General features: G+C 37.0%; 1 protein-coding gene across 11 annotated transcripts in view; it reads left to right on the top strand.

The window, feature by feature from the left end:
• SLF1 (SMC5-SMC6 complex localization factor 1) overlaps nt 1–25,798 on the top strand; it is a 125,866-nt gene that overhangs the window by 24,396 nt on the left and 75,672 nt on the right. For all 11 annotated transcript variants that reach the window (XR_011966443.1, XR_011966442.1, XM_072606116.1 and 8 more), the window contains 4 exons: nt 18,853–18,966; nt 19,130–19,205; nt 21,460–21,703; nt 22,205–22,370. Coding sequence is in view for 9 of the 11 variants with exons in the window: in XM_072606116.1 (XP_072462217.1) it covers nt 18,853–18,966; nt 19,130–19,205; nt 21,460–21,703; nt 22,205–22,370 (600 nt within the window). In the remaining 2 variants the exon portion in view is untranslated. The remainder of the gene's footprint in view (nt 1–18,852; nt 18,967–19,129; nt 19,206–21,459; nt 21,704–22,204; nt 22,371–25,798) is intronic.

Genomic DNA, 25,798 nt, shown 5'->3' with positions numbered 1-25,798 from the left:
GTGTGTAATCCCACCCAGCACCCAGATACTGAATAGTTTCAAGAGTTACAAATATTGTCTTTCCATGTAGGAATGTAAACAGTTCATCTTTTGTAAGTCTCTTATGACTTCTCTTTGCTGTTTACCTTTTCATGCTTCTCTTCATTCTTGTGTTTGAAAGTCAGATTTTCTTTTCAGCTGTGGTCTTTTCATCAAGAATGCTTGAAAGTCCTCTATTTCATTGAAAGACCAATTTTTCCCCTGAAGTATTATACTCAGTTTTGCTGGGTAGGTGATTCTTGGTTTTAGTCCTAGTTCCTTTGACTTCTGGAATATCCTCTTCCACGCCCTTCGATCCCTTAATGTAGAAGCTGCTAGATCTTGTGTTATCCTGATTGTATTTCCACAATACTTGAATTGTTTCTTTCTAGCTGCTTGCAATATTTTCTGCTTGACCTGGGAACTCTGAAATTTGGCCACAATGTTCCTAGGAGTTTCTCTTTTTGGATCTCTTTCAGGAGGTGATCTGTGGATTCCTTGAATACTTATTTTACCCTCTATTTCTAGAATCTCAGGGCAGTTTTCCTTGATAATTTCATGAAAGATGATGTCTAGGCTCTTTTTTTGATCATGGCTTTCAGGTAGTCCCATAATTTTTAAATTGTCTCTCCTGGATCTCTTTTCCAGGTCAGTTGTTTTTCCCATGAGATATTTCACATTATCTTCATTTTTTCATTCTTTTGGTTTTGTGTTGTGATTTCTTGGTTTCTCACAAAGTCATTAGCCTCCATCTGTTCCATTCTAATTTTAAAAGAACTGTTTTCTTCATTGAGCTTTTGAATCTCCTTTTCCATTTGGCTAATTCTGCTTTTGAAAGCATTCTTCTCCTCATTGGCTTTTTGAACCTGTTTTGCCAATTGAGTTAGCCTATTTTTCAAGGTGTTATTTTCTTCAGCATTTTTTTAGTCTCCTTTAGCAGGGTGTTTACTCGTTTTTCATGCTTTGCTTGCATGTCTCTCATTTCTCTTCCCAGTTTTTCCTCCACCTCTCTAACTTGATTTTCAAAATCCTTTTTGAGCTCTTCCATGGCCTGAGCCCATTGAGTGGGAGTTTTGACTGCTGTGTCTTTCCCTGATGGTAAGCATTGTTCTTCCTCATCAGAAAGGAAGGGAGGAAATACCTGTTCACCAAGAAAGTAACCTTCTGTAGTCTTATTTTTTTTTTCCCTTTTCTGGGCATTTTCCCAGCCAGTGACTTGAGTTCTGAGTATTGTCTTCACACCCACTTTGCCTCCAGATCCTCCCAGCCAGCGCTTGGGGTCTGAGATTCAAATGCTGCTTCCCAGGCTCAGGGCTTCAGAGGGGGCGGGGCTGCTATTCAGTGTGAGATCAAGTTCAGCTGCTCAGGTCGGGGCAGGGCAGCCTCAAGGGTTCAGTTCCCTCAGGGGGTTTATGCAGAGACCTTCAACAATGGATCCAAGCTCCTGCCTGCTTGGGGAGCCCCAGGTCTGCTTCTGCCTCCGCTGCTGCCTCCCGAGGGGGCCTGAGTTATGGAGGAACCCCACTCCCCTCTCGGCAAGCCAAGACCCTCTCACCAACCTTTGGGGCCCGTGGGTGGAGGGACCTGTGCGGCCGCTGGAGATTCCGTCCCTGAAGCCTGCTCGGATCTGCTCCTCTGGGTGCCGCGCAGCCAAGGCAGGGCTGGGCTTGGCTCCAAGTCCACAGCGTGACGGACCTTTGGTGTCTGTTTTCAGGGCTCTCTGGAACAGAAATCTCCTCAGCTCCGTTGTTCTGTGGCTTCTGCTGCTCCAGAATTTGTTGGGAGTTCTTTTTTACAGATATTTTATGGGCTGTGGGTTCGGTGCTAGCGTATGTGTGTCTTTCTACTCCGCCATCTTGGCTCCGCCCCCCAAAGTAAGTTTCTATAGGCTAATTTTTTTTCCCCTGGTTTTCCTCATTTCCTCAGCCAATTACTTGACTTTTGAGCTATTTGTCAAAGTAGTTCTCTGCTTCTAGTAGGGGTGGGGAGGTGTGCTGTCAGTCACTAGATCCCCCCACAATCAGTGGCCCTAGAGCTCCAGAAACTGCTGCTGCTTCTCCTGCTACTGCTGTTGCTGTGGCTGCCACAGGCTCCTCCACCACATCTGCTGCCCTGGGACTGGGACCAGACCACTCTAGTCTCTCACACAGGTCCCACAGGTTTTTTTCCACTGACCTTCCAATTTGTCATTGGCATTTTGGGATTGTGAAGTCTGAAACTGCCACAGGTATCAGTGATTCAGTCCCGCGGCTCCCCCCACCCCCCAGGCCTGCTTAGGTCCCATCCATGTTAGCTTGACCCTCGTTGGACTGTACTCTGCTTCCAGTCTGGTTCAACAGATGCTTTTCATCAACCTTCCAGGCTGTCTTGGGCTAGAGATTTACTTCAGTCCTTCATTCTGTGGGTTCTGCAGCTCCAAAATTTGTTTAGAGTCATTTTATACAGGTATTTGTCTGGGTTTGGGGAGAGAGTTCTAGGAAGTCCTTGCTTTTACTCCACCATCTTGGCTCCCCCCCCCCGAATTTTAGCATTCTTGACACTGTTTTTGTAGGGCTGTGGCACCTCCATGCTTGGAGGGATGCTAAATTTTGTGTAGTATAGTTAAAGGGTGGAGTATTTTCCAGGCAGTCATTCATCAGTCTTTTACTAAAAGCACCTGTTGGAAGCAGAAATGTATAGTTTTTCCTAGGAATTTGGCTATGAAAAGCAAGGAGAAATAAAGTACCATAGCTTGAGTGGATCAGGTGAAGAGTGTGTGTGTGTATGTTTAAATGTGACAGATATCAGTATGTTTGTAGGCAGAAGCGAACTTGAAAATTAGGGACGGAGAGTAAGGCATGGAATCAAGAGGTTGGCATTGGTAAACACTGTGCTCCTTTATTCTCTGAGGACAGGACATGCTGTGTCCTCTGCTCCCCTTTGTGCTGGCTGCCCCTTGGGCCTGTCCTGGACTCCTCACTTTTCCCTTAGAGGGTCTCTCTTCTTTTAAGATTTTATATCTTCTATATGGAACTCTTTCTAATCTCCCAACAGCTAGTGTTCTCCCTCTCAAACTACCTTTTATTGAAGTATTTTGTCTATGTATCTAATTATTCTCTTTATATTATTCATACAATATATACTATACTTACTGCCTCCCTTCTTATACCATAAGTCCCTTGAGAGCAAAATTTATTTGATTCTTTGTATCCATAGCATCCAGCATAGTCCCTTGACTGTGGTAGCCTAAATGTTTCCTCCATGCAAGTCAGACCAGTTTTTCCTTTAAGGTACTGAGACCAGCTTTAAGGTTTGGTGAGCTCAAAGGCCTTAAGGCTCAGATGGTGCACATCACTTCCAAATTTCCAGAGAACACAACAGCAGCCACAAGCTGCTCCAGGCCTAAGCACTGATGGGTGGCTACTGGATCATGACAGACAGGGAACTTTACCCAGCCTAGTCAGCCTAAGGAGACTTCAATGTCTATCTTTTGTCTTTCTTCTACTATAACTAAGTAAATCTCTTTTTATAAGACCATATTAAACTATGAAGGGAATAGAATGGCCTGAATCAGGCCTAGCCCAGAACATTGGCAGATAGAAAGTATTTTAATAAATTGTTTATTGATCAATTGATTTGGATTTCACACCAATGAATAAGGCTTAATCATTTTGGACATATTTAAGGGGGATGACTTTGCATTAAAAAAAATTAACTTTGGATATAGAAGCATAAAATAAGCATAATTAAATTTATTTTTCTCCAGTTATTGATATTAGTAGATATTTATTATTAAGCTTTGGTGTTCATACATTTCTCAACGTGTCCTATGTCATTCAAAGTCATAGTAATTATTTCCATAAGTAAAGCATATATATTGTAAATATAAGTATGCTTTCACTTAAAAGAATTCCTAATGAGTAGATCAGTACTTTGACTGTTTTAATCAGGGGTGAAAGAAGAAATGACAATCTGTAAAACAGTGTTTTTTTGCAGGAATATGCTGCAGCATTCTAGTGCTAGGGTGAATCTTTGGTCTCATTGATGTGGGAACTCCCTCTAGCAATGCATATTGCAGTCCATATGTTCTTGCCCATCCTGTGCCACTTTACATCCATGTCCTCCTGTAGGTTTGCCACAGGGAATCTACTCAATGGTCTGTTCACCTTCTTTGTCTTCTTTTGCAAACAGAAAATAGTACCAATGGAATAGATAGGCTGTTCATCATTTTTCCCTTTATTCTCTGATGCGTTACAAGCCACATTTGGTTTTGGATTGCACATTTTCTTGATGAAAACCTTTAAAAATTAAAATTCTTTAGAGTTTGTAGTGTTCCTTGACTTGTTGCCATAAATCACTAATTGTAGGATATTGGTGTTAAAACAATGGGCTTTTATTTGTAGGGGAAGCTTGAGGTTATTAAAAATGGTTTTCTAATTTCCCAAAGACATTTCATCTTACTATTTTGTTCATTTCTGGACCAAACTCATTGATCATTTGTAGTATCAAAAATGGGCACATTTGGTTGTCCAGCTTCTTATTATAATCTGGTTAATCATCATTTTTCATCCAATTAGTTTAATACTGTGAAAGAAAAATACTCTACTATGCATTTTGGGCACAAGTTTACCAGAGACAAATTTATTAATACAATAATTCTAATTCTGCCTCTCTGTACTTAGAAATTGAAAAGAACGGAAATCCACCCTACCTTTGAAAATCTCTCACACGTAAAGCTATCTGTAGTCATATGAAAAAATACCGTAAATCACTACTGACTAGAGATGCAAATCAAAGCAACTCTGAGGTACCACATCATACCTATCAGACTGCCTAACATGATAAAACAGGAAGATGATAAATGCTGGAGAAGATGTGGGAGAGTTGGAACACTAATTCATTGCTGGTGAAGCTGTGAGCTGATACAACCATTCTGGAGAACAATTTGAAATTGCTCAACTGTCTACAAAAATGTGCATACCCCTTGACCCAGCAATAGTACTTCTAGGATTGGATCACAACGAGATCATATAAATGGGAAAAGGTCCCACATGTGCAAAAATATTTATAGCAGCTCTCTTTGTGGTGGTCAAAAACTGGAAGTCAAGGGGATGCCCATCAATTTGGGAATGACTGAACAAGTTGTGATATATGAATGTAATGGAATGCTATTGTGCTATAAGAAATGATGAACAGGAAGACTTCAGAGAGGTCTGGAAAAGACATACAAGACCTGCTGCTGAGTGAAAGGAGCAGAACCAGGAGAATTTTGTACACAGCAGCAAACAGACTGTGTTAGGAATTTTTCTGGTAGACTTAGTCCTTCATAGCAATGCAAGGAACCTAAAACATTCTCAATGGACTATTTTTTTTTAAGTTTTCAACATTGATTTCCACAAAATTTTGAGTTCCAAATTTTCTCCCCATCTCTCCCCTCCCCCCACCCCAAAGTGCTGAGCATTCTAATTACCCCTTTCACCAGTCTACTCTCCCTTCTAACATCCCCCCCTTCCCTTATCCCCATCTTCTCTTTTGTCCTGTAGGGCAAGATAAATTTCTACACCCTATTACCTGTATTTCTTGTTTCCCAGTTGTGTGCAAGAACAATATTCAACAGTTGTTCCTAAAACCTTGAGTTCCAACTTCTCTCCACTCATCCCCATTGGGAAGGCAAGCAATATGTGTAGTTTTGCAAATGACTTCCATAATAGTCATGTTATACAAGACTAACTATATTTCCCTCTATCCTATCCTGCTCTCCATTTCTTCTATTCTCTCTTTTGACCTTGTCCTTCCCCAAGAGTGTTGACTTCAAATTGCTCCCTCCACCCATTGCCCTCCCTTCCATCATCCCCCCCACCTTGCTTATCCCCTTTTCCCCCACTTTCCTGTATTGTAAGATAGGTTTTCATACCAAAATGAGTGTGCATTTTATTCCTTTCTTGAGTCAAATGTGATGAGAGTAAGGTTCACATTTTCCCCTCTTACCTCCCTCCTTTTTCCTGCCCTTGAAAAGACTTTTTCTTGCCTCTTTTATGAGATAATTTACCCCATTCCATTTCTCCCTTTCTCTTCCCAATATATTCCTCTCTCACTCCTTAATATCATTTTTTTGGATATGATTCCTTCCTATTCAACTCACCCTGTGCTCTGTCTCTCTCTCTCTGTGTGTGTGTGTGTGTGTGTGTGTGTGTGTATAATCCCACCAACTACTCAGATACTAAAAAAAGTTTCAAGAGTTACAAATATTGTCTTTCCATGTACCAATGTAAACAATTCAACTTTAATAAGTCCCTCATGATTTCTCTTTCCTGTTTACCTTTTTATGCTTCTCTTGATTCTTGTGTTTGAAAGTCAGATTTTCTTTTCAGCTATGGTCTTTTCATCAAGAATGCTTGAAAGTCCTCTATTTCATTGAATGACCATTTTTTCCCCTGAAGTATTATACTCAGTTTTGCCGGGTAGCTGCTAGATCTTGTGTTATCCTGATTGTATTTCCACAGTACTCAAATTGTTTCTTTCTAGCTACTTGCAATATTTTCTCCTTGACCTGGCAACTCTGGAATTTGGCCACAATGTTCCTAGGAGTTTCTCTTTTTGGATCTCTTTCAGGAGGTGATCAGTGGATTCCTTGAATACTTATTTTGCTCTCTGGTTCTAGAATATCAGGGCAGTTTTTCTTGATAATTTCATGAAAGATAATGTCTAGGCTCTTTTTTTGATCCTGGCTTTCAGGATCATTTTTAAATTGTCTCTCCTGGATCTATTTTCCAGGTCAGTTGTTTTTCCAATAAGATATTTCACATTATCTTCCATTTTTTCTTTCTTTTTTGTTTTTGTTTTGTGATTTCTTGGTTTCTCATAAAGTCATTAGCCTCCATCTGTTCCATACTAATTATTAAAGAACTATTTCTTCAGTGAGCTTCTGGACCTCCTTTTCCATTTGGCTAGTTCTGCTTTTTAAAGCATTCTTGTCCTCATTGGCTTTTTGATTTCTTTTGCCAATTGAGTTAGCCTATTTTTCAAGGTGTTATTTTCTTCAGCATTCTTTTGGGTCTCCTTTAGCAAGTTGTTGATTCCCTTTTCATGATTTTCTTGCATCTCTCTCGTTTCTCTTCCCAACCTTTTCTCCACCTCTTACTTGATTTTCAAAATCCTTTTTGAGCTCATCCATGGCCTGAGAGACGACTGAATATTTATTTTGGATGTTTGGGATACAGAAGCCTTGACTTTTATATCTTACCCTGATGTTAAGCAATGTTCTCCCACATATGAAAGGATGGGAGAAGATATCTGTTCACCAGGAAAGTAACCTTCTATAGTCTTATTTTTTTTCCCCTTTTTTGGGCATTTTCCCAACCAGTTACTTGACTTTTGGGTAGCTTTGTCAAGATTAGGGTATACTCTGGGCATCTGTAAGATCTCAGTTCCTCCAAGGTGGCGCAATACAGGGTACTGGAATCTTTTGTGCCCAGAGTTTGTGAGTAGTAGAGTTTCCTCTCCACAACCACCTGGCCTCCAGTTCCACCAGCTGGGGGCTGAGATTCAGATAATCTGCATAATTCCCCCAGGGGCTTTCAATGGGGACAGGGCTGCTATTCAGTGTGAGATAAAGATCAACTGCTCAATTCTTCCAGGAACATTAGGTGGGGTCAGGGCTTCCACTCAGGACTGAGGTAAGGAACAGCTGCTCAGTGCCCCTAGGTTTTTTATGTGGCAACAATGGGCTGCTACCACCTGATGAGGCCATTGCCACAGCTGCCTGTGGCCTCTCTTCATGGCCAGCCGAAAAAAACCCTCTCACTGACCTTTGGCACCTGTGGGTTGAGGGATCTGCAAGCTACTGCAACTGCCACTGGGGATTCTTCCACTGGGGATTCTGCCCCCAAGGCCTGCTTGCATCCTCCTCCCCAAGGCTGGGCTGGGCTCCTCTCTACATATGGTACAACAGACCTTTCCCGTTGGCCTTTCAGGTCACCCTGAGCTGGAAATCTCCTCCACTCCATTGTTCTGTGGCTTCTGCTGCTCTAGAATTTGTTGAGAGTCTTTCTTTACAGATATTTTATGGGTTGTGGGGGAAGAGCTAGTGTATGTGTGTCTTCCTACTCTGCCATCTTAGCTCCACCCTCCCCATGGACTCTTGAGGTAAAATGCCTTCCGTTTGCCCTACAAGAAAAGAGAGAAGATGGGGATAAAGAAAGGGTGGGGTATGATAGAAGGGAGGGCACATTGAGGGAAGGGGTAATCAGAATGCAAGGCATTATGGAGTTGGGGGAGGGGAGAGTTGGGGAGAAAAATTGGAACTCAAAATTTTGCAGAAATGAAGGTCGAAATCGAAAAATAAATAAAACTATTTTTTAAAAAAAGATTGCATGCTGCCTTAGGGAAGGAGAGGAGAGGGAGGAAGGGGGGAAGGAGGAAGAGGGAGAGGAAAAAATCTAAGATATATGGAAGTGATTGTAGAACACTGAAAACAAAATAATTTTTTTAAAAAAAGAAAATTGCTTGCACATTTTGAAGTTATAATTTATAGTATTACCAATTTATAGTGTACCATATTATGCTATATAGTAATACTAATAGTATACTATTTATAGTATTAGAAAAGCTAAAATTCCACAGTAAGGTAAAGCAGTGGCAGAAAGTAGGAGTGCGATTCATCAGACAGAACAATAATTACTCAAATTTTTACATAAGAAAGAGAATCATTTTCCCAAAAATATTCAGTCCCCCTTTACCTGCCTTCTTCAATGATCCATCTTTAAGCCTGGTCAGAGAAAAAAATCAAAAGATACCATTTTTTAAAATAAATTTTTAAATATTCAGTTTTAAAAATAAATTTTTAAAAGTTCATTTAAAAGAAATTTTTTTTTTTACATCTTCTCTTTCCTCTTCCCACTCCCCCATTCTTTAAGGAGGCAAGCAATCTGATATAGATTGACATGTGACCTCAGGTAAAACATCTTTCCACATTACCCATTGTTGCAAAAGAAAACACATATAAAACAGGAGAAATAAAGAAAGTTTAAAAAGTATTTTCAATCTGTGCTCAGAGTTTATCCGTTCTGTCTCTGGAAGTAGATCGTATTTTTTATCATGGATCCTTTGGAATTCTCTTGGATCATTGGATCATTGATCAGAGGAGCTAAATCTTCCACAGTTGATCATCATTACAGTATTGCTGTTCCTGTGTTTATTATCTACTTCTGCTCACTTCACTCTATATCATTTCATATAAGTCTGCCCAGGTTTTTTTGAAATCATTCTACTCATCATTTCTTACAGCACCATAGTGACCATTACAGTCATAAGCCACAGCTTGTTCAGCTGTTCCCCAGTTAATTGGCATCTTCTCAGGTTTCAGTTATTTGCCACCACAAAAAGAGGTGCTATAAATATTTTTATAAAAATAGGTCCTTTCCTTTGATCTCTTTAGGATACAGAGCTAGCAGTGGTATTGCAGTTAGAAGAGCATGCACTGTTATATAGGTCTTTAGGCTTAGTTCTAAATTGTCCTCCAGAATGGTTGCACCAGTTCATAAATCCCAACAACAGTGCATTAGTATCTGATGTTGTCCATGTCCCCTCAAGCATTTGTCCTTTTTCTTTTCATTTACTTTTCTCTAATCAGTAGTGATTTAGAGCATTTTTTTCCACATGACTATTTGTAGCATTAATATTTCTGAAAACTGCCTATTCGTAACCTTTGACAACTTATCGATTGGGAAATGGCTCATATTTTTATGAATTTAGCTCAGTTCCCTTTATATTTGAGAAATGAGGCCTTTATCAGAGTAATTTGCTGTAAATTTTTCCCCAGTTTCCTGTTTTCCTTCTAATTTTGGCTGCATTAGTTTTGTTTTTAGGGAAAAAATTTAATTTCATATAATAAAATTATACATTTTACTTCCCATAAGCCTCTCTATCTCTTATTTGATCACAAACTCTTCCCATGTATATCTGTGAGGTACATTTTTCCATCTTCCCCTAATTTCTTAGAGTATCACCGTTTGTATATAATTATTTATCGACTTTTACCTTATCTTGGTATAGTCTGTTATCTAGTTTCTGCCAAACTGCTTTATAGTTCTCCTGCTAGTTTTTGTCAGATATTGAGTTTTTACCCCCAAAACTTGGATCTTTGGGTTTGTCAAACACTAAAATACTGTGGTCATTTACTTCTATGTTATTGTGTACCTAGTTTATAACACTGACCCACCACTCTAATTCTCAACTCGTTTCAGATTTTTTTCATGGTTACTGCTTGGTAATATAGTTTGAAATCTGGCCCTGCTAGGGCTCCTTCCTTCACATTTTTTTTCATTGACTGACTTGATATTCTTGATCATTTGTTCTTCCAAATGAAATTTGTTAATTTTTTTCTAGGTCTATAAAATAGTTTTTTGTAAGTTTGATTAGTATGGCTCTGAATAAGTAAATTAACTTATGTCAAGTTGTCATTTTTCTTATATTGGCTGTGCCTCTCCATGAACAATTAATATTTCTAGTTGTTTTTGTCTATCATTTGTTTCATAATGGCCTGCTTGAACAGGTTCTGAATGATAGATGATGCTCTTGTGCTTTCCCAGTCATCCATGCTGTTTTCAGTCATGTTATCAGATGCCTTCAACAAGGATCAAAACGGCATCAAGGTCAGCCCCTGCATTGATGGTAAATTAATTAACTTGAAAAGACAGCAAACCAATACTAAAAGTGGAGGGAGAGATGGAGTGTCACTTTTTGCACACAGATATTTGTGCACTTAATGTGGTCTCTGAGGATGAGATGCAAGAATAAGAATCAGCTCTCTGCTACTTTCACTAATTTTGGCCTGACAATTAACACAAAGAAAACAAAGGTTCTCTGTCAGTCAGTATTGCACCATCCATATGTACAACTATCAGTTATGGCAAATGGAAAAATTTTGAATGCTGTGGATAAATTCACTTACCTTGGCAGCACACTTTCCAGGAATATTCATGTAGATGATGAGATTGACGTGCACATTGCCAGAGCTGGCTCAGTGTTTAGGAGGCTCTGAAGGAAAGTGTGGGAGAAAAGAGATACTAGGATTTCTACCGTACTGAAGGTCTACAGAGCTCTTGTGCTGACCTCATTGCTGTGTGCCTGTGCAACCTGGACAGTCTACCAGCGCCATGCCAGGAAACTGAATCATTTCCATTTTAGTACTAGACACTGAGGTCCTTTCACAAGCTGAAGTGCCTAGCATTCAAACTCTGCTGCAGAGAGTGCAACTCCAAAGGGCTGGCCATGTTGTTTGAATGGCAGATGTACATTTACCTAAAAGAGAACTTTACGGAAAAGTCATACAAGGCAAGTGCTCACATGGAGGTCAGAAGTGGTACAAGGACAATCTCAAGTTTTCTCTAAAGCACTTCGGGAATCAATTGTGAGGTATGGGAGACACTGGCATAAGGACTTACCAACATGGTGTGCCCACATTAAGAAAGGCGCTGTGCTCTATGAGCAAAGAAGAATTGTAGTAACTCAAAAGAAATGAGATGTGAAAATTTAGAGACATCTCCACTGTATATGTTCATATGGGCTTCTTATGCCCAACCCATGGTAGAGCCTTCTGAGCTTGTTTTGATCTGAGTGCCCCAGTTGGACCTTGACTCCTACACAGCGGTGTCATTTTGGTGTTCTTTGATCACGAAAAACAACCACTGCCATTTAACCAGTATTTCTTCAGTTGTTTGGATCTGTCTGTATTTGAAAATAAAAAAATAAGAAAAATCTGTATTTATTTGAAAAATGTTTTGTAATTGTGTTTACATGATCCCTGGGTTTGTCTTGGCAAGTATTTTATATTGTCTGCAGTTATTTTAAATGAAATTTCTCTATTTCTTTCTGCAGGCTTTTATTGTTGGTAGTCTATAGAAATGTTGATGATTTACGTGGGCATTATTTTATATTTTGTAACTGCGAAATTTGTTCATTGTTTCAACTTAATTTTTAGTTGATTGTCCAGGGTTCTTTAAGTGTACCATCACATGATCAGCAAAGAGTGATATTTTTGTTTCCACGTTGACTATTTTTATCCCTTCACTTTCTCTTTCTTGTCTCATTGCTGAGCTTTACTGACACAGTATTGAATAAAAGTGGTGATGATGGGCATCCTTGCTTCATACCTGATCTTATTGGGATGGCTTCAAGTTTATTTCCATTAAAGATAATACTTGCTTTTGGTTGGAGATAGAAACTACCCACCATTTTAAGAAAAGCTTCATTTATTCGTCTGCTTTCTAATGTTTTTAATAGGAACGGTGGTTGTATTTCATCAAGAGTTTTTTCTGCATCTATTGATTTAATCACATAATTTTTGTTGTTTTGTTATTGATATGGTCAATTATCCTTATATTTTAAAATAATTATGTAATTGAAACTCATATATTTGATTTAGTGATAACACTCATATGTAATATCTGCTCTGCATTTCTGGTATATATTCCATCTAAGGGTAGTCTGTGATTTTTGTGATGTATTGCTGTAATCTTCTTGCTAGTATTTATTTAAAACTTTTGCATGAATATCCATGAAAGAAGTTGGTCTACTTTTCTTTCTCTGTTTTTGCTCTCCCTGGTTTGGGTTTCAGCACCAGATCTGTGTCATAAAAAACTTGACAGGACTCTTCTTTACCTATTTTTTCAGATAGTTTATATATTATTGAGATTCATTGTTCCTTAAATATTTGATATAGAATTTTTTATAAATCCATCTAATCCTGATGATTTTTTCTTAGGTAGCTCATTGATGGCTTGATCATTGCTTCTTTTTTTTTAAGGTAGATTTATTTAAATATTCTATTTTCTCTTTTGTTAAAATCTGAACAGTTCATATTTTTATGAATATCCATCAATCCATTTTACTTTGGTTATTAGTTTTACTGGCGTGATTGGGCAGAACAACTCCTACTAATTGCTTTAATTTCATCTTCATTGATGGTTAATTCACCTTTTTGATTTTGCTCCTGGTAATTTAGTTTTCTCCTTTTATTTAATCAAAATAGCCAATGATTTATCTGTTTTATTGGAGGGGAGGTTTGTCCATAAAACCATTTCCTAGTTTTATTTATTAGTTCATTTTTTTTAAACTTTCAGTTTTATTAATATCTCCTTTGATCTTCAGAATTTTCATTTTGGAGTTTAACTGGAAATGTTTAATTTGTTCTTTTTCTATTTTTTTTTTTTTGGTTGCGTGCCTAATTCATTGATTTGCTCTTTCTCTTATTGATGTATACATTTAAAGATACGCATTTTTTCTGTAAGTACGACTGTAGTTGCATCCCAAAAATATTGGTATGTTGTCTCATTGTATTTCTCTTTATAGAAATTATTGATTGTTTCTATGATTTGTTTCTTGACCCAGTCATTCTTTAGGTTTTAGTTTCCAATTAATTTGAAAACTATGTTTCTATAACCCTTTATTAAAGGTAGTTTTTATTACATTATTGTCTGAAAAGGATGCATTTGACATTTTGCATTTGGTTATTTAGTTTTTGGTGCTAATACATGATCAGTTCTTGTGAAAGTGGCATGAACAGCGAAGAAAAAGATATACTGCTTTCTATTCCTATTCACTTTTCTCTAGAAGTTTATCATACCTAACTTCTAAGATTCTATTCATCTCCTTAACTTGTTTCTTATTTATTTTATGGTTCAATTTATCTAGCTCTGAGAGGGGAAAGTTGAGTTCCCCCATTAGTATAGTTATACTGTTTTCCTCCTAGCATTCATTGAGTTTTCCATTAAGAAATTGATGCTATGCATTTGCTTATTTCTTTTTTCTTTATTAAATTTATTTATTTTTAGTTTTTGAAATTCACGTCCATAAGATTTTGAGTTTCAAATTTTCTCCCCATCCCTCCCCTCCTCTTACCCCAAGACAGTGTGTAATTTGATATAGGTTCTATATGTACATTCATGTTAAATTTTTCATATTAGTTATGTTGTAAAGAAGAATTAGAACCAACCAATGGGAGAAACTATGAGAAAGAAGAAGCAAACAAGAAAACAGAATGAATAATATGTTTCGATATGCATTCAGACTCCATAGTTCCTTTTCTGGATGTATATAGCATTTTTCATCATAAGTCTTTTGGAATTGCCTTAGATCCTTGCATTGCTGAGAAGAGCCAAGTCTTTCAAAGGTAGTCATCATACATACAGTGTGGTTGTTATTGTGTACAATGTTCTCCTGGTTCTGCTCACCTCACTTAGCATCAGTTCATATAAGTCTTTCCAGGTTTTTCTGAAGTCCACCTACCCATCATTTCTTTTAGCACAATAGTGTTGCGTTACATTTATATACCACAACTTGTTCAGCCATTACCCAACTAACGGGTATCTCTTCATTTCCAATTCTTTGCCACCACAAAAAGAGCTGCTATAAATATTTTTGTACATGTGGGTTTTTTCCGTTTGTATGATCTCTTTGGAATGCAGACCTAGAAGTGTATTGCTGAGTCAAAGGGTGTGCACATTTTTACAGCTCTTTGGCCATAGTTCCAAATTGCTCTTCAGAATGGTTGTATCAGTTCACACCTCCACCATCAGTGTTCCAATTTTCCTGCATCTTATCCAGCATTTTTTGTTTTCTCTGTTTTGTCTTGTTAGCCAATCTGATAAGTGTGTTGTGGTACCTCAGAGTTGTTTTGATTTGCATTTCTCTTATCAGTAGTTATTTAGAGCATTTTTTCATATGATTATAAATAGCTTTAATTTCTTTATCTCAAAACTGCCAGTTCATATCCTTTGACTATTTATGAATTGAGGAATGACTTGTAATCTTATAAATTTGACTCGGTTCTCTATGTATTTTAGAAATTTGCCTTTTATCAGAGACACTGGTTGTAAAAATTCTTTCCCAGTTTTCTGCTTCCTTCCTAATCTTGGTTGCATTGCTTATCTCTTAATTAGATCTCTTTTTGCTCTTGCTTTCTCTGAGATCATGATTGCCATCCCTGCCTTTTTTAACTTCAGCAGAAGCATAACAGATTCTTCTCCAACCCCTTATTTTAACTCTGTATGTTTGTCTTTCTATTTCAGTTCTGTTTATTGTAAACAACGTATTTTTGTATTCTTATTTCTGATCCATTCTGCTATCTATTTCCATTTTATGAACAGCTTCATTCCATTCGCATTCATACTTATAATTACTAACTCTACATTGCTCTCTATTCTATTTTCTTCTGTTTATCTTTCTCACTCTCTTTTTATCCTATCACTCCTCTAAAGTCTGTTTCGTTTCTGACTACTGCCTTCCTTTATCACCCTCTCTTTTATCCCTCTCCCTCCCTTTCTTTATGCCCTTCCTCTCTTAGTTTCCTCTTGAATAGGATAGATTTCTATAATCAGTTGAGTGTGTGTGTGTGTGTGTGTGTGTGTGTGTGTGTGTGTGTGTGTGTGTATATGTGTGTGCTTTCTCTTTGAACCAGTTTATATGAGTGAGGTATAAGTGTTGCCTGTCTCCCTTCCATGCCCAGTTTCCCCTGCACTATAAAGGTGCACCCCTTTTATGTAAGATAATTTTTCCCATTCTTCCTCACGTTTCCTCCTTTCAGGGCATCACTCTTACTTTCTCATTAATTTTTTTTAGATTATCTGAATATAATTTATTCATAACTTTGCCCTCTGTCTTTGTAGAATCCTTCTAACTGCAACTGCCCTAATAATGATAATGTTCTTCTTAGGTGGTGCAAGTATCTTCTTCCCACATAGAAATATAAAGTTTTTTGCCTATTCACATTATTTTTTATGTTCAGCAAACAAGCATAATGAAATCTTACAACCTCTTCATCTTTCAGTCAATTATGTGATGATAATGGTATGGGGTCTGCTGTGGAATATCACAAAAGACTTCTTATTGCTGTCATCATGGATATCCTCCTTAAGAACAAAGATTATTCTCATAAAAAGTAGTAAAGTTAAGCGTATAACTTAGTAATTAAAAACTGATGAAAAACTGAAAGAGATCTCAAGTTGTTTAGTCCAAATGCATCAGATTACAAATAAGGAAACTGAGGCCTGAAAAGGTTAAGTGGCTTGTTCATGGTTAGGCATGTAGCAAGCATTACGCATCATTTCTTTACTATGTACCTTATAATAAACTTCAATTACTTTCATATTTTGTTTTGTTTTACCAAGTTTGGCCCCAAAGAAGAAATATGAAAGTGCTCTCTCGTTCCCTTCTTTGCGTAAGTTTAGAACTCTGGATATGGATGTATGTGTGTGCATGTATGTGTGCGTGTGACATATATGTATAAATATATAACTATATGTGAATAGTGGATATGCTAATTAATTGTATTTCCTCTCTTCTCGTCATTTTTTCACTAGAAAAGTGGGTTCTTAGGAGAGGAGTGGGAGTGGATAGATATTTGGAAATGAAGGATTTGCTAAATCAAATGATATCGATACTACTTTTTTGCATAAGAAAAGTTAAAATCTTTAGCATTTTGTAAGGAATATTTTTCATTGTGTAGGTGTATTAGGCTCAGATGTTGTTTCAAAAGCTCATTTTATTGTCTTTAAAATGTTACTGCATAGTTTTCAGAGGAAGAAATCAAAGCTATCTATAGTCATATGAAAAAATGCTCTAAATCACCATTGATTAGAGAGATGCAAATCAAAACAACTCTGAGGTCCCACATCACACCTATCAGATTGGCTAACATGATAAAAACAGGAAAATGATGAATGTTGGAGAAGATGTGGGAGAGTTGGAACACTAATTCATTGTTGGTGGAACTGTGAGCTGGTCCAACCATTCTGGAGAGCAATTTGGAACTATGCCTAAAGGGCTACAAAAATGTGCATAACTTTGACCCAACAATAGCGCTTCTAGGACTGGATCCCCAGGAGATCATAAAAATGGGAAAGGGTCCCACATGTACAAAAATATTTACAATAACTCTCTTTGTGGTGGCCAAAAACTGGCAATGAAGGGGATGCCCATCAATTGGGGAATGGCTAAATAAATTATGGTACATGAATGTAATGGAATACTATTGTGCTATGAGAAGTGATGAACAGGAAAACTTTAGAGACCTGGAAAGACTTATATGAACTGATGCTGAGTGAAAGGAGCAAAACCAGGAAAACTTTGCACACAGCAACAACCACAGTGTGTGAGGAATTTTTCTGGTAGACTTGAAACTTCATTGCAATGCAAGGACTTAAAAAATTCCCAGTGATCTTTTAAGGCAAAATGCCTTCCACATCCAGAGAGAGAACTATGGAACTGGATCATATAATGAAACAGATCATTTATTTTTGTATTATCTTTTGTTTTTGTTTTATGATTTCTCCCATTCATTTTAACTCTTCTGTGCAGCATGACTAAGGTGAAAATGTATTTAATAGGAATGTATGTGTAGAACCTATATAAAACTACATGGTGTCTCAGAGAGAGAGTGGGAAGGTAGGGAAGGAGGAAGAGGGAGGGGAAAAATCTAGGATATATAGAAGTGATCATAGAACACTGAAAACAAATAAAATAATAATAATAAAAAATGTTACTGCATAGTCTGTGGCAGTTAATCCTAATACAGTCCTATGGTGATAGATACTATTAGTAATTTTATTAGTAGTGGAAAATTAAGCAAACAGAAAAACCACAATTCTTTTTTATCACTATTACAAACACATTGCCCTTCCTTTTTATTATTTGTCGCTTGAAAAAAGTGTTTTACATTGCCTGTGTTTGTATTCATCTTTCTACAAGCACAGTTTAAGGATGGGCACCATATAAATGTACTGACCATGTGAGGAGGAGGAAGTAAAGTTTTGGCAAAGGTAAATGACCAGGGAGTTGGGAATAGCACCTTTATCTGTTATGTTTATACATATGTTAGCTATTTATTTAAATTTATACACTAGTAATACTAAATTTTTTTAGTTCCTTTAGAAGTCCATAGGTGATACCATGTATATATTTTCCCTAAGAATTTTTAGCAGAAAATAAGTACTCTGGATACATGGTATTTCATGAAACTGAAATTTTAAAGGTGTTCATCTCTTTCCCAGAAGTTTTATTTAAAGCATAAGAATATTCCTTCACTTTATGTCAAGTTTCAGTAAAGAGTCTTTAGCTAGGTGTCTCAATGGATAAAGCGCCAGGCCTGAGTTCAAATTTGGCCTCACACACTTACTTCTGTGTGACCCTTGGGCAAGTCACGTGACCCTGTTTGCCTCAGTTTCCTCACCTGTAAAATGAGCCAGAGAAGGAAATGGCAAACCACTCCAGTATCTTTGCCAAGAAAATCTCAAATGGGGTCACAAAGAGTTGGACTCAGCTGAAACAACTGAACAACTTTTTAATCCCATCCAGAATTGTGGCAGATGTTGAAGTATCTGTTGTTGTTCAATCAGTTCTTGGCAAAGCTGCTGAAATGATTGGCATTTCCTTCTCCAGCTCCTTTTACAGATGAGGAAACAGAGGGAAATGGGGTCAAGTGACTTGCCCAAGGGTTACACCGGTAATAAATGTCTGAGACCAAGTTTGAACTCAGGAAGATGCATCTTTCTGCCTGAGGGCCTCACAATCTACCCATGGAGCCACTTTGCTGCCCCTGCATTGGAGCTTTACAATCAAAAAGCATTTATTCACCTCAATCTATGTGCTAAGCATGTAGCATATAAAGAAAAATATAATACAAAATCTCTGCCCTTAAGCAGCTTACCTGCACTAAGTGATTATGAAATAGTTGTTGATGAATCTGTATTCCCTAAATTTTTCTTTTCAATATAGGTAGGAAAAGTGAAAGTAATGATGCCAGTGATGCCTTTTGATATTTTCTCAATGTATTGTTTTTGTCTGTGTATATATGTATAGATGGAATATTCTACCCAGAAACACATAATCCAGATAACAGGATTTAGAGACAAAGAGAAAGAAGATCTAACCAAATTGCTTTTAAAACTAGATTGCACTTTCGTTAAAAGTAAGGTAAGTAGAAACTACATTTTTGCTTTTAAAAGAGATGAGTAAGAAGTAACAAAATAAATACTTTTTAAAAATAAGATAAATGTAGCACATCATTAATGATTTAATGTAAAGGCTTAAGAAAGACATTTCCTTAAATAATATTTTATTTTTTGTTTTTTTTTAGCAATACAGAAATTGCACACATCTCATAGCAAAGCGTGCTTGTAAAAGTGAAAAATATTTAGCAGCTTGTGCAGCAGGTAACTTTATTTAAACATTTTTAAAAGTTAAAGAAAAATACTCTAGGAAGAATAGTTTATTATGAACTTTAACCATCAAAAATGATTATCTACTTCATGTAAAAACATCCCTAGTCAGAAGGGCTGAATATGGTGACTTGTACAGTCTTGAGACATCCGCTGGGTCTGAGGAGCTCCAACTACAAATGGGTAGGGCTTTTTATCTCCTTAGGTGTCCCACGTCAGTAGGACCAGATGCCACCAGGAAACTTCATCAAAGGAGCTACATCTTAACCTCCTGAGCCAATCAAGCCTGGGGACTTCTCTGTTGCCTTTCAGGAAAAATCTAGCTTAACCCTTGGTGGGGAGAAGGAATCATTGCACTTGTAGACATGAGTATTCTGCAAAGTCATCTCTAATTATCTCTTTGTTCTGTTTATATTCTTTTACACTAATTTGTGCTGTTTCAGTTATTCTAAGTTTATAACATCTCTCTTCTAAATTTGTTACTTTATTCTGCATATATCATGGTTGTTTTCTATCTGAACGTACAGTTTTTTAAAACTTTTTCAATGTCAATTGGTATGTATTCAACTAAACTCACCTCTTGTGCTTTCTGTAGCTTCCAAACACTTTCAATCTTCTATGTTGCTTTGTAATTTAAATTTTTGTTGTAGTCTTTTCCCATGCTTTTATTTACTGAGTGTGAATGTTTTATTGACTTCTTTGCTGTGAATGTTATCCTATCTATCTTGCGCTTCACCGTTTCATATATTTTTTTTCTGGTGTTATTTGTTGTTTTTGAAATAATTTGTCCATTGAATCTTCTCTGCTTTAGAATTTTTTTATTGCGGCACTTTGGTTTGTTTATTGTTATGCAAGTTTTGTTTGTTCTTATTTTTCTGGGAATTTGTATTATAGCTTTCCTTCTTGGATTTTTTTTTTTTTGCTAGATTTTAGGTGAGAAGTTATAGATTGTGACCAGGTTTCAGGAAGTTTATCATTTTCAGAGATGTCTCTCTTTCTCTAGAGAAGTGGTGGAGGCTTTAAGTCTAGTTTTGTAACCTTTTTTGTCCCATCTGGAGAACATGACCTGGTGTGGTCCACTTCACAGGCAAGGGGAAATGTTGTTGGTGGCCTACAGAAGCTGCTCTTTGTACCCTTTGGCAAGCACCATGTCCGTGCTTTTCTTCAGCTATTCCCTGCAATTTTTCCACTGGCTGTTTCTTTGGTATTGTTTACACAACTCCACATGTTAGTTGCATTGTGTCCTTGTATAGACATTTTTAGAGAAAAATTTATTTGACCTAGATTTGAATACTGAAGTGTCTTTGAACAAAAAATAATGTACATATAAATAATTTTAAAAATAACATTCATGACATTTATAACTTATGTTTTTGTTAAAATTCTACTGAAATCAAGCACTTTTTAAAATTTCTTCATAATGTATTTGTTGCATTTTTTCATACTGGGATGTCATGAAATTCCCAGTACTGAGTTGCTCACTTATAAGTTTTTACCTGCATGAGCTTATACATTTCTTCTAATATGTATTCCCAAAAGGGCATCAAGTCATACCACCTCTGTCTCTCAATCCCTTTTTTGCAGTTGATACTTGTTCTCTGAGTAGTTTGGCTTAGATTTTCTGTACCGTGAATGTCCATGATCCTTTGATTACAGAAAAGGTATATTTCTATTTATAAAATTCAGCTTTTATTCAGAGAACTTTGCTGAAGAAATTAGAAAATATTTATGTTCAAAATGGCTTATAAATAAAATGTTTAAATTTTTTTACATAAGCATATATTCCTTTTAAAATATAGTGTAAAAATGTTGCATATTAATTCAGCCACTGATGTGATACATGTGCTTAATTATTATTAATAGTATAATAATAAAAGAAATAAGAAGTTCATTAACAGTCGAGAAGAATGGAAATTTGGACTAAAATACTGAGTAAGGAATATTTAATGAGTACTACATTTTGTTTTAGTTTTTGAAGCCTTCAGTTTAACTTTTATTTGAGAAAATCTAGAATTATAATTCTCTGCCACAGGAAAGCCTAAACAAAATGTTTAATGATATTACAGTGTTCCTGCTGTTGATATTTAGAGAAATGAACAGTGCAAGAAAATAGTGAAAATGTTATTTAAGGTTCTAATGTTGCATTTGCATGAAAAAGGTTGATGTTAATTTTATTTTTGATCTTCAGTTGATTACCATTTATCTCTACCAAAATTCTTTTGTGGCTGACAGTTCATTTGCTTTCTAGGAAAGTGGGTACTAACTAAGGACTACATAATTAATAGTGCCGAAAGTGGCAGATGGCTCGATGAAACAACTTATGAATGGGGATATAAAATTGAAAAAGACTCCCATTATTCACCTCAAATGCAATCTGCACCTAAAAGATGGCGTAAAGAACTGACAAGCTCTGGTGCTCCAGGGGCCTTCCACAGATGGAAAGTTGTCCTCTTGGTTAAAGAAGGTAGTAAAGGAAGAGACTGTCTTACAAGGTAGGTTGTAACTTCTTAAAAGTTAGAGTAATAAATGAGAAGATATTTTAGTTCTCTGTTTCCCATACCAATTAATTTGGCCAGGTGATCCACAGTACTTTATTCTTTAATCTTCATGGATAAGCCGTGTCATAGCTTTTTGTATTCTTGCTTCAGTAAAACTGAATCTGCTTTTACAACTTTTGTTTTCTTTCCTCTTACAAGTGTCCACTCTGTTCTGTTCCAGATTAGTTCCTTTTGGTTAACTAACACCAAATGAAAAAATAATTAGGTGTGATTTAATATATTGTACTAATGAATTACCTGCAAAAAATTTGTTCTGTTTTTTTCGATTTAATACTTCAATTTGTTTCCGTAGCATTCTTTTCAGGGTTTATGCATTTTTGTCAACATTTAATTTTGTCCTTATTCACATTATATTATTTTTGTATTCAGATCAATGACAGACCAAACTTATGTTATGCTTTTTTTTTTTTGTACTCTTTGGTGTGTTGTTTTAAGAGTCCTTAATGCTGGAAAGGCCCAGGTTTTTCTGCCAAATAATTCACCAAGTGGAATTACTCATGTGATCTCCTCGGATACAAATTTAAGTGTAAAAAAAGCCAAGTACGCCTTTGAAGCTCCATACTACCCAGTGCAGTATCTAGTAGATTTTCTCTTTTTTGAGGTAAGAAAAATAATTAATAAGCATAATTAAGTGTTTTGGATTTTATTGTATAAAGTACAAATTTATTCAAGGTAGTAAAAATATATTAAGAGTAAAATGAGTATTTATTTTAAGAAAAAGAATGTGTTAATTGAACTCTATAAAACTTTACATTTCTTGCTTTGTACTTAACAGCAACTTTATTGTAGAACTGAAAGAAGAGACAGTGAAATGTGATATTTCTGACCTTGAGCCCAAATTTCAGTGCCAACTGCCAACTGTCCCAGTTTCAAAATTTCATTTTGGTTTTCTTTTCAAACTACGGCATTTTTTGCTTTTGTCTAGTCTCAGCTTCTCTCTTGACCACATTTCCCTCCTTGTGTGACATCTCAACCTATCTCACAGGCACCTAAAGCTCAAATGTTTAAGTTGGGGCACATTAACTTTCTCCCTAATCTACCCCTCCTACTAACTTCTTTATTTCCAGTAACCCTCACTTTACCTTCTTGGTAATGTCTTCAACTCTTCCTTCTATTTACTCCAAATCAGTCAAATAGCATTTGTTCGGTATTTCCTCCATGGTGTTCTTTCCACTCATTTGGCTGCCACCCGAATTCCAGCCTGTCTCACCTCTTACCTAGACTGTTCCAGCAGTCTTCCATTGGTTTCCTTGCCTCTCCAGTCTCTCCCCTTTACAGTTTATCCTCTCCACAGGTCTGACTACATCACTCCCCCACTCAAGTTTCAGTGACTCATTTTTGCTTCTAGGATAAAATACAAACTCCCCCTGTTTGGCATTTAAGGCCTTCACAATGTAACTCCTACCCATCTTTCCAGACTGAATTCTCTTCTTGATTGCATTGTTGACTCCTGATAAACTGGTCTGTTTATTATTTCCCATACTGGGGGTTTCATTTCCCATATCCATGGCTTTGCTCAGACTGTCACCTCTACTTCCTGAAGTCCCTTTAAGGAGCAACTCAAATACTGCTTCCTAAGGCAGAGTCCTTTCCTGATTTACCTTGATTATTTGTGCTTCCCCTCTACCCTCGGGGATCATTTTGTCTTTGTTCATTTATATCCATGTTGTTCTTCCACTCCCGAGGCAGCAATAATTTTGTCTCTCCGATACCTCACTGTTTAACATAGTAACTGGTAGACACATATTAGGAGTTAAATAAATGCTTATTAAATACAGTTGCATCAGAATCCTTAAAAATATGCTCCAAAAGTGATTTTTAAATAATTTAAAGCAAACGTACATCCTGCCCCACAAAAGCCAGCATACTAGATAATGATGCCAGACACTCAGCTGATTTTTCCTCTTGGATTTTCTTTTCTTCATTTCCTGCCCTTCAAGTGGAAAAGTAATAAAATTAGTTTGTGGCAACATCTCTATTCAGTTTAACAGCAGTATTGTCTGTCACCAGAGAGAAAATACTTGTTGGCTAAATGAGTAATAGGTGGGTCCTTGAAGAAGAGAGAGTGTGACAGTTGGCAGGAAGAGCCTCAGACTTCTTCTTTGGTTGCAGTGAACAATTGGAATCCCCTATCGCTCATCTGTGGTCTTTTTTGGGGAACAACTTGATGTTTCCATTGAACATGTATATACAATAAAGAACCTTACACATAGCTAAGTGTTTAGGAAATATTTGTTACCTTGAATACAGTCAATTTTTGATTATATGTAACTGGAGGGCAGCAATAGTATACAAACCCAGAATTGGGAATAATGTAGAAAAGACTTCTATTTGGTGTTGCTGGGTTTTGGGTTTTATTTTTCTTGTTGTTGTTTTTTATTTTTTGCTTTTATATCCTGACATTCAAGAAGTCATAGCGCTCCATACAAATAATGAATCCATGTTGTAGAGACATCATTTAGAAACAAGGACTTGCCCAGCTTCTGAATCCTGCTTCTTGTTACCAACTCTGGGCTTGACGCTAAAGATAATCACTTTTCTATCAAGCTAATCCTGAACTGTCTCCTTAGTCAGTCCGGTCCATTTATTAAATGCCTACTATGTGCTAAGCACTGAGTGTACCCAAAAAAGTCGGAAGATGGTCCCTGCTTCCGTACAAACAGCCTATATAGAGGATAAACAGGAAATTATTAAGAGGAATTGGGAAAGGCTTCCTGTAGATGGTAGAATTTTACCTGAGATTTAAAGGAAGCCAAAGAAGCCAGTAGATAGAGATAAAGAGGCAGAGTGTTCCAGGTGTGGGAGACAATTGGGAATGGTGCTCAAAACCAAGAGATGGACTATTTTGTTCATGGACCAGCACGGAGGCTGGTGTAACTGAATCATAGAGTATAGAACAGGAAGTAAAGTATAAGTAGCCTGGAAAGGTAGGAAGGAGCCAGGTTATAAAGGGTTTTGAACACTAAGGACAGATTTTTGTATTTGATTCTGCAGGTGATACAGAGTTTCTTGAGGGGGAGTTAAGGGGATAGGTGTGTAATGTGATCAGACCTGTGCTTTAGGAAGATCACTTGAGTGGCAGAATGGAGGATGGTTGTGAGCAGGGAGAGGCTTGAGGCAAGCAAACCCATCAGAAGGCCATTGCAAAAGTCCAGGTGTGAGGTGAAGAGGCCCTGCACTGGGGTGAAGGCAGTGTCAGAGGAGGGAATGGGGTGTTTTCCAGAGATGTTGCAAAGGCAAAATCAATAGTTCTCAACAACAACCCAGATAAGGGGTGTGAGAGACAATGAAGAATCCAGGATGACTCCTAGGTTTGAGGTCTGAAGAGCCAGGAGAATGATAGTGTACTAACAGAGGAATTTGGAAGGAAGGAGAGTTTAGGGGGAAAGAAAATGAGTTTGGTTTTGGACATGTTGAGTTTAAGATGTCTACTGGATGTCCAGTTTAAGGTGTAATTTAGGTTCTATTCAGTAGAGCTATCTTCTAGCAAGACAGAAATGATATAGTTAATGAAGCAATTATGAAGTGCCTTATTTTAAAAAAAAACTTTACTTCTGGCTAAGCTTCCTTATATATTGCAGGTATAATAAAAAAAGCAAATGACTTCTTGAATAACTTTCCTTTTTTATAATAGTCCTCAGAGTAGTGTCTTTTCTGATATTCTTCTGGACAAATCAAAGAAGTATTTAAATTTTAAATTATATCACTGAAGACTTAGGCAACACTACACTATAGAAGATGTAATAGGTTTGATTTTTTTTAAGCCAAACCTTAAAAGAACTGTTAGAAGTCTTTAAGCTTTTTAAAACAAAGAATACAGGAACACTATGAAGTGTTGCTGTTCACAGTCACACACACACACACACACACACACACACACACACACACATACACATGCATGCACGCACACACGCACACACATGCATACAGACATTTTAATGTTACATCCAGAAAAGTGAGACCTCCAGATAAAGCCTCAAGAAAGAGCAGTAACACAGGGAGACAGGTTCAGGCTAAGTAGGAAGATAG

The sequence above is a fragment of the Notamacropus eugenii genome, chromosome 4 (assembly GCF_028372415.1).
Source record: "Notamacropus eugenii isolate mMacEug1 chromosome 4, mMacEug1.pri_v2, whole genome shotgun sequence".
Classification (NCBI taxonomy): domain Eukaryota; kingdom Metazoa; phylum Chordata; class Mammalia; order Diprotodontia; family Macropodidae; genus Notamacropus; species Notamacropus eugenii.
The sequence above is the reverse complement of the archived record's forward strand: the minus strand, read 5'-3'. Positions and strand labels throughout refer to the sequence as shown.